This window comes from Bombina bombina, chromosome 5 (assembly GCF_027579735.1).
Source record: "Bombina bombina isolate aBomBom1 chromosome 5, aBomBom1.pri, whole genome shotgun sequence".
Taxonomy (NCBI): Eukaryota; Metazoa; Chordata; class Amphibia; order Anura; family Bombinatoridae; genus Bombina; species Bombina bombina.
In genome coordinates this window covers 688290727-688304905 of record NC_069503.1, presented here as the reverse complement: position 1 = coordinate 688304905, position 14179 = coordinate 688290727, and the positions used below count along the sequence as shown (strand labels likewise).

General features: G+C 40.3%; 1 protein-coding gene across 1 annotated transcript in view; it reads right to left on the bottom strand.

Annotated features, from left to right (window-relative positions):
- The window catches only part of EXOC2 (exocyst complex component 2), a 914329-nt gene that overhangs the window by 21312 nt on the left and 878838 nt on the right, over nt 1-14179 (bottom strand). The window contains 1 exon segment of the mRNA XM_053714663.1: nt 377-499. Coding sequence (XP_053570638.1) covers nt 377-499 — 123 coding nt within the window.

Here is a 14179-nt window from a genome sequence, read left to right as displayed (position 1 = left end):
CAGCAGGTAAAGTGGATCATTGGGAACAAATTAAAGGGGAGAAAATTTTTGAGTAAACTGTCCCTTTAAGTCTAGGCTAATGACAAGCAATATAAACACAGCCAGCAGAAGAAATTACAATCCTGGTGGGGTGAAGAAGAGATAACTAATAAATTGATCATTTTCCATTGTTTTTCATGTCCTGTTACATCCTTCCTTCTAAGCCCATTATTATTATTATTATAATTCATTGTGGCATGCACAAATAGGCAGTGGTTAAAACATTGTTTTCTAAAACAGCACAAGTAGGCTTACTAAGTTTCAATCCATGTACCTCATTTGATTTATTGACTGACAAGATAAACCAATTCACATAAAGCTATAGCATCTGACAAACCTGTAAAGCACCATTTCTGCTAAAGGTGGAGACGCACTGCATTAGTCTGCTGAGTTCATCACCTACTGCTTCCACAATTTTTGACATTACTCTAGGAACCAGCTCTTTTGAAATTGCAAAAACCTGAAAAGAAACAAAAATGAGCATGAAAAAAAAAGAAGAAAAAAAATATTTAAAATGTATAAAGGAGCCATATTGTTTTGTTAACAAGCTTTAGTTTAATATATATTTCAAATTAACATCTACATTTATTTACACATACATTTGCAAGACAAAGTTGGAAAAAAAAATCACACATCGTTCATTGGTCCTATAGCTATGTACATTCAAATTTATGAAATAAATACTAAAAATATTTTTCCAAATGGTTATTATTTTAATATGTCTAGTGAGTATATAAGGTAGAAACCTCTCAAACGCCTTTTTACGGATGACTCCCCTTCGTAACAAAAATAGATAAAATATATTAGCTACAACCTGTTTGAACAGAGGGGAGACATCAAATCAACCCCAATGATTACTCTGTGAAACAGACCACCCAAGAGTCTTTGACATTAAAATAAAATGTGAGACAGGTTTTCAGTATGAATATATAAAAGTATACATTTTGTCTCATACTCATATTCAAACACTATTGAGTCAGTTTTTCCCATATAACAGATAAGTGTGGGACTTTAAGACTTTCCTGCCAAATAATGACATAAAGCAAACATATATAAATAATAAAATGCAGTGATCTTTTTAAGGCTGCAGGATGTAAAACAAATAAAAAAGCTTAGGAGGAATGGGTACACACATAAAAACAACAACAAAAAAACAAACCAAAATGTCCTTCTTCCAAAATAAAATAAAAAATATAATAATATAAAAAAGAATCCACCAAATATATTTGAAATGTCTCATTCTGAACCTTGAATGAGGGACAACAAATAGAATAGTTTATCTAGTTGTATTAGAAACGTTGGTGCAAACCCTACAGAACCTCTAAGTAATTTATTGCATTGCGACAGAACGAAGGAACTACAATCTAGGACATCCCATTATAAAAGTTAACAAACTTACGGCTAGATTTAGAGTTCTGCGGCCAAAGGGGTGCTTTAGCTACGCATGCTTTTTTTCCCCCGCACCTTTTAAATACCGCTGGTATTTAGAGTTCACAGAAGGGCTGCGTTAGGCTCCAAAAAGGGAGCGTATAGCATAATTTACCGCCACTGCAACTCTCAATACCAGCGGTGCTTACGGACGCGGCCAGCTTAAAAAACGTGCTCGTGCACGATTCTCCCATAGGAAACAATGGGGCCGTTTGAGCTGAAAAAAAAACTAACACCTGCAAAAAAGCAGCGTTCAGCTCCTAACGCAGCCCCATTGTTTCCTATAGGGAAACACTTCCTAAGTCTGCACCTAACACCCTAACATGAACACCGAGTCTAAACACCCCTAACCTTACACTTATTAACCCCTAATCTGCCGCCCCCGCTATTGCTGACCCCTGCATATTATTATTAACCCCTAATCTGCCGCTCTGTACACCGCCGCAACCTACATTATACCTATGTACCCCTAATCTGCTGCCCCTAACACAGCCGACCCCTATATTATATTTATTATCCCCTAATCTGCCCCCCACAACATCGCCGCCAGCTACCTACAATAATTAACCCCTAATCTGCCGACCGGACCTCACCGCTACTATAATAAAGTTATTAACCCCTAATCCGCCTCACTCCCGCCTCAATAACCCTATAATAAATAGTATTAACCCCTAATCTGCCCTCCCTAACATCGCCAACACCTAACTTCAATTATTAACCCCTAATCTGCCGACCGGACCTCACCGCTACTCTAATAAATGTATTAACCCCTAAAGCTAAGTCTAACCCTAACACCCCCCCTAAGTTAAAACAGAATTTATGTTTACCTGATAAATTACTTTCTCCAACGGTGTGTCCGGTCCACGGCGTCATCCTTACTTGTGGGATATTCTCTTCCCCAACAGGAAATGGCAAAGAGCCCAGCAAAGCTGGTCACATGATCCCTCCTAGGCTCCGCCTTCCCCAGTCATTCGACCGACGTAAAGGAGGAATATTTGCATAGGAGAAATCATATGATACCGTGGTGACTGTAGTTAAAGAAAATAAATCATCAGACCTGATTAAAAAACCAGGGCGGGCCGTGGACCGGACACACCGTTGGAGAAAGTAATTTATCAGGTAAACATAAATTCTGTTTTCTCCAACATAGGTGTGTCCGGTCCACGGCGTCATCCTTACTTGTGGGAACCAATACCAAAGCTTTAGGACACGGATGAAGGGAGGGAGCAAATCAGGTCACCTAGATGGAAGGCACCACGGCTTGCAAAACCTTTCTCCCAAAAATAGCCTCAGAAGAAGCAAAAGTATCAAATTTGTAAAATTTAGTAAAAGTGTGCAGTGAAGACCAAGTCGCTGCCTTACATATCTGATCAACAGAAGCCTCGTTCTTGAAGGCCCATGTGGAAGCCACAGCCCTAGTGGAATGAGCTGTGATTCTTTCGGGAGGCTGCCGTCCGGCAGTCTCGTAAGCCAATCTGATGATGCTTTTAATCCAAAAAGAGAGAGAGGTAGAAGTTGCTTTTTGACCTCTCCTTTTACCAGAATAAACAACAAACAAGGAAGATGTTTGTCTAAAATCCTTTGTAGCATCTAAATAGAATTTTAGAGCACGAACTACATCCAAATTGTGCAACAAACGTTCCTTCTTTGAAACTGGATTCGGACACAAAGAAGGCACGACTATCTCCTGGTTAATTTTTTTGTTAGAAACAACTTTCGGAAGAAAACCAGGTTTAGTACGCAAAACCACCTTATCTGCATGGAACACCAGATAAGGAGGAGAACACTGCAGAGCAGATAATTCTGAAACTCTTCTAGCAGAAGAAATTGCAACCAAAAACAAAACTTTCCAAGATAATAACTTAATATCAACGGAATGTAAGGGTTCAAACGGAACCCCCTGAAGAACTGAAAGAACTAAATTGAGACTCCAAGGAGGAGTCAAATGTTTGTAAACAGGCTTGATTCTAACCAGAGCCTGAACAAAGGCTTGAACATCTGGCACAGCTGCCAGCTTTTTGTGAAGTAACACAGACAAGGCAGAAATCTGTCCCTTCAAAGAACTTGCAGATAATCCTTTCTCCAAACCTTCTTGAAGAAAGGATAGAATCTTAGGAATTTTTACCTTGTCCCAAGGGAATCCTTTAGATTCACACCAACAGATATATTTTTTCCATATTTTGTGGTAGATTTTTCTAGTTACAGGCTTTCTGGCCTGAACAAGAGTATCAATGACAGAATCTGAGAACCCTCGCTTTGATAAGATCAAGCGTTCAATCTCCAAGCAGTCAGTTGGAGTGAGACCAGATTCGGATGTTCGAACGGACCTTGAACAAGAAGGTCTCGTCTCAAAGGTAGCTTCCATGGTGGAGCCGATGACATATTCACCAGGTCTGCATACCAAGTCCTGCGTGGCCACGCAGGAGCTATCAAGATCACCGAAGCCCTCTCCTGATTGATCCTGGCTACCAGCCTGGGGATGAGAGGAAACGGCGGGAATACATAAGCTAGTTTGAAGGTCCAAGGTGCTACTAGTGCATCTACTAGAGTCGCCTTGGGATCCCTGGATCTGGACCCGTAGCAAGGAACCTTGAAGTTCTGACGAGAGGCCATCAGATCCATGTCTGGAATGCCCCACAATTGAGTAATTTGGGCAAAGATTTCCGGATGTAGTTCCCACTCCCCCGGATGAAATGTCTGACGACTCAGAAAATCCGCTTCCCAATTTTCCACTCCTGGGATGTGGATTGCAGACAAGTGGCAGGAGTGAGTCTCCGCCCATTGAATGATTTTGGTCACTTCTTCCATCGCCAGTGAACTCCTTGTTCCCCCCTGATGGTTGATGTACGCAACAGTCGTCATGTTGTCTGATTGAAACCGTATGAACTTGGCCTTTGCTAGCTGAAGCCAAGCCTTGAGAGCATTGAATATCGCTCTCAGTTCCAGAATATTTATCAGGAGAAGAGATTCTTCCCGAGACCAAAGACCCTGAGCTTTCAGGGGTCCCCAGACCGCGCCCCAGCCCACCAGACTGGCGTCGGTCGTGACAATGACCCACTCTGGTCTGCGGAAGCTCATCCCCTGTGACAGGTTGTCCAGGGACAGCCACCAACGGAGTGAATCTCTGGTCCTCTGATCTACTTGTATCTTTGGAGACAAGTCTGTATAGTCCCCATTCCACTGACTGAGCATGCACAGTTGTAATGGTCTTAGATGAATTCGCGCAAAAGGAACTATGTCCATTGCCGCTACCATCAAACCTATTACTTCCATGCACTGCGCTATGGAAGGAAGAGGAACAGAATGAAGTATTTGACAAGAGTTTAGAAGTTTTGATTTTCTGGCCTCTGTCAGAAAAATCCTCATTTCTAAGGAGTCTATTATTGTTCCCAAGAAGGGAACCCTTGTTGACGGAGATAGAGAACTTTTTTCTACGTTCACTTTCCACCCGTGAGATCTGAGAAAGGCCAGGACAATGTCCGTGTGAGCCTTTGCTTGTGGAAGGGACGACGCTTGAATCAGTATGTCGTCCAAGTAAGGTACTACTGCAATGCCCCTTGGTCTTAGCACCGCTAGAAGGGACCCTAGTACCTTTGTGAAAATTCTTGGAGCAGTGGCTAATCCGAACGGAAGTGCCACAAACTGGTAATGCTTGTCCAGAAATGCGAACCTTAGGAACCGATGATGTTCCTTGTGGATAGGAATATGTAGATACGCATCCTTTAAATCCACCGTGGTCATGAATTGACCTTCCTGGATGGAAGGAAGAATTGTTCGAATGGTTTCCATTTTGAACGATGGAACCTTGAGAAACTTGTTTAGGATCTTGAGATCTAAGATTGGTCTGAATGTTCCCTCTTTTTTGGGAACTACGAACAGATTGGAGTAGAACCCCATCCCTTGTTCTCCTAATGGAACAGGATGAATCACTCCCATTTTTAACAGGTCTTCTACACAATGTAAGAATGCCTGTTTTTTTATGTGGTCTGAAGACAATTGAGACCTGTGGAACCTCCCCCTTGGGGGAAGCCCCTTGAATTCCAGAATATAACCTTGGGAGACTATTTCTAGCGCCCAAGGATCCAGAACATCTCTTGCCCAAGCCTGAGCGAAGAGAGAGAGTCTGCCCCCCACCAGATCCGGTCCCGGATCGGGGGCCAACATCTCATGCTGTCTTGGTAGCAGTGGCAGGTTTCTTGGCCTGCTTACCTTTGTTCCAGCCTTGCATTGGCCTCCAGGCTGGCTTGGCTTGAGAAGTATTACCCTCTTGCTTAGAGGACGTAGCACTTGGGGCTGGTCCGTTTCTGCGAAAGGGACGAAAATTAGGTTTATTTTTGGCATTGAAAGACCTATCCTGAGGAAGGGCGTGGCCCTTGCCCCCAGTGATATCAGAAATAATCTCTTTCAAGTCAGGGCCAAACAGCGTTTTCCCCTTGAAAGGAATGTTAAGCAATTTGTTCTTGGAAGACGCATCCGCTGACCAAGATTTTAGCCAAAGCGCTCTGCGCGCCACAATAGCAAACCCAGAATTTTTCGCCGCTAATCTAGCCAATTGCAAAGTGGCGTCTAGGGTGAAAGAGTTAGCCAATTTGAGAGCATGAATTCTGTCCAAAATCTCCTCATAAGAAGAATCTTTATTGAGCGCCTTTTCTAGTTCATCGAACCAGAAACACGCTGCTGTAGTGACAGGAACAATGCATGAAATTGGTTGTAGAAGGTAACCTTGCTGAACAAACATCTTTTTAAGCAAACCCTCTAATTTTTTATCCATATGATCTTTGAAAGCACAACTATCTTCTATGGGTATAGTGGTGCGTTTGTTTAGAGTAGAAACCGCCCCCTCGACCTTGGGGACTGTCTGCCATAAGTCCTTTCTGGGGTCGACCATAGGAAACAATTTCTTAAATATAGGGGGAGGGACGAAAGGTATGCCGGGCCTTTCCCATTCTTTATTTACAATGTCCGCCACCCGCTTGGGTATAGGAAAAGCTTCGGGGGGCCCCGGGACCTCTAGGAACTTGTCCATTTTACATAATTTCTCTGGAATGACCAAATTCTCACAATCATCCAGAGTAGATAACACCTCCTTAAGCAGGGCGCGGAGATGTTCCAATTTAAATTTAAATGTAATCACATCAGGTTCAGCTTGTTGAGAAATTTTCCCTGAATCTGAAATTTCTCCCTCAGACAAAACCTCCCTGGCCCCCTCAGACTGGTGTAGGGGCACTTCAGAACCAATATCATCAGCGTCCTCATGCTCTTCAGTATTTTCTAAAACAGAGCAGTCGCGCTTTCGCTGATAAGTGGGCATTTTGGCTAAAATGTTTTTGATAGAATTATCCATTACAGCCGTTAATTGTTGCATAGTAAGGAGTATTGGCGCACTAGATGTACTAGGGGCCTCCTGTGTGGGCAAGACTGGTGTAGACGAAGGAGGGGATGATGCAGTACCATGCTTACTCCCCTCACTTGAGGAATCATCTTGGGCATCATTTTCTCTAAATTTTGTGTCACATAAATCACATCTATTTAAATGAGAAGGAACCTTGGCTTCCCCACATACAGAACACAGTCTATCTGGTAGTTCAGACATGTTAAACAGGCATAAACTTGATAACAAAGTACAAAAAAACGTTTTAAAATAAAACCGTTACTGTCACTTTAAATTTTAAACTGAACACACTTTATTACTGCAAATGTGAAAAAGTATGAAGGAATTGTTCAAAATTCACCAAAATTTCACCACAGTGTCTTAAAGCCTTAAAAGTATTGCACACCAAATTTGAAAGCTTTAACCCTTAAAATAACGGAACCGGAGCCGTTTTTATATTTAACCCCTTTACAGTCCCTGGTATCTGCTTTGCTGAGACCCAACCAAGCCCAAAGGGGAATACGATACCAAATGACGCCTTCAGAAAGTCTTTTCTATGTATCAGAGCTCCTCACACATGCATCTGCATGTCATGCTTCCCAAAAACAAGTGCGCAATAGAGGCGCGAAAATGAGGCTCTGCCTATGATTAGGGAAAGCCCCTAGAGAATAAGGTGTCCAATACAGTGCCTGCCAGTTATTTTACATAATTCCCAAGAATAAAATAATTCCTCAAAGCTATGAAGTATAAAATAATATATATCAATCGTTTTAGCCCAGAAAATGTCTACAGTCTTAAAAGCCCTTGTGAAGCCCTTTTTTTCTTTATGTAATAAAAATGGCTTACCGGATCCCATAGGGAAAATGACAGCTTCCAGCATTACATCGTCTTGTTAGAAATGTGTCATACCTCAAGCAGCAAAAGTCTGCTCACTGTTTCCCCCAACTGAAGTTAATTCCTCTCAACAGTCCTGTGTGGAAACAGCCATCGATTTTAGTAACGGTTGCTAAAATCATTTTCCTCTTACAAACAGAAATCTTCATCTCTTTTCTGTTTCAGAGTAAATAGTACATACCAGCACTATTTTAAAATAACAAACTCTTGATTGAATAATAAAAACTACAGTTAAACACCAAAAAACTCTAAGCCATCTCCGTGGAGATGTTGCCTGTACAACGGCAAAGAGAATGACTGGGGAAGGCGGAGCCTAGGAGGGATCATGTGACCAGCTTTGCTGGGCTCTTTGCCATTTCCTGTTGGGGAAGAGAATATCCCACAAGTAAGGATGACGCCGTGGACCGGACACACCTATGTTGGAGAAATATAATTTTTATCTAACGAAATAAATTAACTCTTATTAAATAAATTAATCCTATTTAAAGCTAAATACTTACTTGTAAAAATTGGATCAGCCAATCGGATTGAACTTGAATCTGATTGGCTGATTCCATCAGCCTATCAGAATTTTCCTACCTTAATTCCGATTGGCTGATAGAATCCTATCAGCCAATCGGAATTCGAGGGATGCCATCTTGGCATGCCCCGCAAAAGGCCCTTTTAAGGGCTGGTAAGGTAAAAGAGCTTTTCAATTTTAATTTTAGAATAGGGTAGGGCATTTTTTTATTTTGGGGGGCTTTGTTATTTTATTAGGGGGCTTAGAGTAGGTGTAATTAGCTTAAAATTGTTGTAATATTTTTAATATGTTTGTAAATTATTTTTATTTTTTTTGTAACTTAGTTCTTTTTTTATTTTTTGTACTTTAGTTAGTTTATTTAATTGTAGATAATTGTAGGTATTTTATTTAATTAATTTATTGATAGTGTAGTGTTAGGTTTAATTGTAGATAATTGTAGGTATTTTATTTAATTAATTTATTGATAGTGTAGTGTTAGGTTTAATTGTAACTTAGGTTAGGATTTATTTTACAGGTAATTTTGTAATTATTTTAACTAGGTAGCTATTAAATAGTTCTTAACTATTTAATAGCTATTGTACCTGGTTAAAATAATTACAAAGTTGCCTGTAAAATAAATATTAATCCTACAATAGCTACAATATAATTATTCGTTATATTGTAGCTATATTAGGGTTTATTTTACAGGTAAGTATTTAGCTTTAAATAGGATTTATTTATTTAATAAGAGTTAATTTATTTCATTAGATAAAAATTATATTTAACTTAGGGGGGTGTTAGTGTTAGACTTAGCTTTAGGGGTTAATAACTTTATTATAGTAGCGGTGAGGTCCGGTCGGCAGATTAGGGGTTAATTATTGTAGGTAGCTGGCGGCGAAGTTTTGGGTGGCAGATTAGGGGTTAATAAATATAATATAGGGGTCGGCGGTGTTAGGGGCAGCAGATTAGGGGTACATAGGGATAACGTAGGTGGCGGCGGTTTGCGGTCGGCAGATTAGGGGTTAAAAAAATGTAATAGAGTGGCGGCGATGTGGGGGGACCTCGGTTTAGGGGTACATAGGTAGTTTATGGGTGTTAGTGTACTTTAGAGCACAGTAGTTAAGAGCTTTATGAACCGGCGTTAGCCCAGAAAGCTCTTAACTCCTGGCTTTTTTCTGCGGCTGGAGTTTTGTCGTTAGATTTCTAACGCTCACTTCAGCCAAGACTCTAAATACCGGCGTTAGAAAGATCCCATTGAAAAGATAGGATACGCAAATGGCGTAGGGGGATCTGCGGTATGGAAAAGTTGCGGCTGCAAAGTGAGCGTTAGACCTTTACCTACACAACTCTAAATACCAGCGGTAGCCCAAAACCAGCGTTAGGAGCCTCTAACGCTGGTTTTGACGGCTAACGCAGAACTCTAAATCTAGGCGTTACTAAGGAATTAAGAAGACATGAAAAATTCCTTCTGCTTCCTTAGGAAAAATGATATTAGAGGGAACACAGAGTAGTGCCCTCAAGCATAGGTACCACAAATGATGATGATAAAATCGAGATAACACAAATCAGTGGGATATTTCAAAACAATAAAACGAAACCTAAAAAGCAGGGAAAATTGGGCGGGTATATAAAAAATCTATGCCACTAATATTACTTGATATGAAAAGTAGGATCTTTAGGTCTAGACCAGAATCTTGCTGCTTGTCCCTTTGGACCTTTTGAAATAGGATGACAAACAAGATGATATCATAGCTGCTAATATATCAAAGCAGTATTTCTGCTGTGAATATCTTTCGGACAAAGTTAGATCACAGCAGAAAAGGTATATTAACTCCATAAGAAACATTAGGAATAGGAAATGACCTGGATGAAAGAATATAAATATCCTTCACATATCAGTAGAATATATAATTATCTGGTTCCTTCTACAAAATGAGGAACTGTTACAGTGTTGTTCTGAGAAACACCTAGGCTGTATCTGGGACAATATTGGAAAGTACTGCCAGAATAAAAAAAAAACAATAAAAAAAACAGCAGTAGCAGAAAAGGTATTATCAAAACATATGGTTAGGTAGTCAACCTAAACCTTTATGTAATTTTACCATTATTTCACAAAATGCCCACTAAATAAAACAAAATGCAACCTTAGGAATGCCAAAGTTGCATCAGCAGCAGTTTAGAATGAGGCACAATACAGAAGAGCAGAGGTAGGGATCCTGCAAACCAGAATACACTTGACATATTATTGCTGGCTCTTGGAAAGCTTTACTGTCCAAAGGGAGTAAACAATAAGGGGGATCATTGGAGCAGACAAAGGAAAACTATAATATATTTAGTAATCTGCATGACTTGATCCCAAAATTGATGATGAAAGCAGCACTGACAAGAGGTATTGGGTAGGAGGACTTTTGTAGTTTAAACATATTTAATGCATTTGGGTCACTTCCATCATTTTTACAAAGAACTAAGAATTAAAGGCTTAGAAAAGATACAATCTACTTAGAATCAAAACTAATATAGCAGATAGGGGAGCATATACAGAGATTCTGGGAAGTGGGGTCTCTAAAGACTTATGAATATTATACATACCCAGCAGCATCAAACAGCACAATATAAAGCACACAAGATTCCAAAAGAAGGTGAATGAATTACAAAGCTACAGTTCCTATATAAGTGAAGCTCTTCTAAGCAGCTGCCTTATGATAAATCTGACCCTTTATATGAAGTAAACATTCAATAAGAGGTTACCAATTGTATCATAGCAACAGGGCCAATTCAATTTTACTCCATATTTGGCAAAATAAACACATCTGTTTTCAAAGTAAAACCCCACTTTCCTATACTTAGATAAATAGAGCTGGTCTCATGGAATCTCACCATCATGAAAGAAACTAATTTATCAGGAAAATATTGTTTCTTTCATAAGATGGTGATCCTATACCCAAGCTGTGAATTCCACAAGACTGCCATGAAATAGGGAAGGAAGAAACAGTTAAGATAGGTAAGGACACTAAACAGGCATTGCGGTCTGCAGAACTTTCCTACCAAAAGCAGCCTCAGAAAAGGCAAACTTGGTAAACTTTAGCAAAAGTATGCAAAGATGACGGAGTAACTGCCTTGCAATCTGTTCAATGGAAGCTTCATGACTAAAAGCTCAAGAGGTGGCGACCGACTGCTCTGGTAGAATGAGCAGTAATTTGTTCTAGGGGAGACTTCCCTACTAACAGATATACAAAGCTTTAAGCCAAGCTGTCAAGGTTATAGCAGTAGTTTTTGTCCCTTGCAAGGTCCAGAGAAATGGATGAACAAGGAAGAAGAATTTCTGAATTATTATTTTGCTTGAAGATAAAATAAAAAAAACAACAAAATTTATGCTTACCTGATAAATGTCTTTCTTTCCGGATACGGTGAGTCCACAACGTTATCAATTACTAGTGGAAATATCTCTCCTGGCCAGCAGGAGGCGGCAAAGAGCACCACAGCAAAGCTGTTAAGTATCACTCCCCTACCCATAATCCCTAGTCATTCGACCAAAGGGAAATGCAAAAAGGAATAACACAAAGGTGTAGAGGTGCCTGAGGTTTAGTAAAAAATAAGGGTGGGGTTGTGGACTTTCCATATCCAGAAATAAATACATTTATCAGGTAAGCATCAATTTTGTTTTCTTTCCTAAGATATGGTGAGTCCACAACGATGTCATCAATTACTAATGGGAACCAATACCCAAGCTAGATGACCATGACCAGGGAGGGAAAAGACAGGTGGACCTAAACAGAAGGCACCACGGCATGAAGAATCTTCCTCCCAAAAGAGGCCTCATCCCAGGAAAAAGTATCAAATTTATAACATTTTGAAAAAGTGTGCAGAGAGGACCAAGTTGCAGCCTTGCAAATCTGTTCCACAGAAGCTTCACTGAAGACGAGACAGCCCTAGTGGAATGAGCTGTAACTCTCTCAGGAGGCTGCTGTCCAGCAGTCTCGAAAGCAAAACGAATCATACTTCTCAACCAAAAGGAAAGAGAATTAGCAGTAGCCTTCTGACCCTTACGCTTCCCCGAGAAACAAACAAAAGGGCAGAGGACTGGCGAAAACCCTTAGTGGCCTATAAATAGAACTTTAAAGCACGCACTAGACCTAAGTTGTGCAACAGACGCTCTTTATGTGAAGAAGGATTGGGACAGAGAGAAGGAACAACAATTTCCTGATTAATATTCCTAGCTGAAATCACCTTGGAAAGAAAACCCAACCTAGTACGCAGGACAACCTAGTACGCAGGACCATCTTATCCGCATGAAAGATAAGGTAAGGAGAATCATACTGCAAAGCCGAGAGTTCAGAAACTCTCGTCGCAGAAGAAATATCAACAAGAAACCTCCCAAGATACTAATTTAATATCTACGGAATGCATTGGCTCAAACAGAGCCTGCTGCAAAACCTTAAGAACAAGGTTAAGGCTCCAAGGAGGAGTAACCAACTTAAAGCAGAAATCTGACCTTTCAGAGTACTGACTGACAACCCCTTCTCCAGACCTTCCTGGAGAAAAGACAACATTCTAGGAATCCTAACCCTACTCCAAAAGTAGCCGTTAGATTCACACCATAAAGGTATTTATACCATAACTTATGGTACATTTTCCAAGTAACAGGCTTGAGAACTTGAACCATGGTCTCAATAACCCACTCGGAAAAACCAAGCTTAGACAAAACTAAGCGTTCAATCTCCAAGCAGTCAGAGAAATGAAATTTGGATGGAAGAAAGGATTCTGAGTTAGAAGATCCTTCCTCAGTGGTAACCTCCAAGGAGGCAGAGATGACATGTTCACTAGGTCTACAAACCAGATCCTGCGTGGCCATGCAGCAATGACTCGTGGAAGGAGAGCAAATGGAGGAAACAGATAAACTAGACCGAACCCCCAAGGCACCGCCAGAGCATCTATCAGAGCTGCCTGCGGATCTCTTGACCTTGAAACGTACCTTGGAAGCTTGGCGTTCTGCCGAGATGCCATCAGATCCAACTCCGGCACCCCCCATTTGAGGGTTAACCTGGAGAACACCTCCGGATGGAGAGCCCACTCCCCGGGATGAAAAGTCTGTCTGCTCAAAAAATCTGCTTCCCAATTGTCCACTCCTGGAATGTGGATGACAGATAGACAACAATTGTGAGCTTCTGCATTGATGCTACTGCTCTTGATATATGGATAGGAAGTGGAAGCTTAAAAATGCTTGATGATGATATGCGAGTGTCTTTATCTAATATTCCGTTAAATATTCAGAAACTGTGTTCATCCCATCAATCTTATAAATCTTACTAAAATAATAAGTAGCTATTGGTGATATTAAACTTTTTTTTTAATTCTTGCACATACATACTGTTACTTGTAAATACATTGCTATTGTATAATTTATGTATGTGTCCGTATCTCTTAAAACAAGTTAGTTTAACCTCCTTTTTGCTAGTACAACTCAATTACTGTGTCGCGAAATGATGTAGGTCTAAAAAGTGTGTCACTAACATGAAAAGTTTGGAAAGCTCTGCTGTATAGGGATCGTAGTTCTCTTAGTCAGAGAAGAAAACATAATTTATGTAAGAACTTACCTGATAAATTCATTTCTTTCATATTAGCAAGAGTCCATGAGCTAGTGACGTATGGGATATACATTCCTACCAGGAGGGGCAAAGTTTCCCAAACCTCAAAATGCCTATAAATACACCCCTCACCACACCCACAAATCAGTTTAACGAATAGCCAAGAAGTGGGGTGATAAGAAAAAAGTGTGAAAGCATAAAAAATAAGGAATTGGAATAATTGTGCTTTATACAAAAAAATCACAACCACCACAAAAAAGGGTGGGCCTCATGGACTCTTGCTAATATGAAAGAAATGAATTTATCAGGTAAGTTCTTACATAAATTATGTTTTCTTTCATGTAATTAGCAAGAGTCCATGAG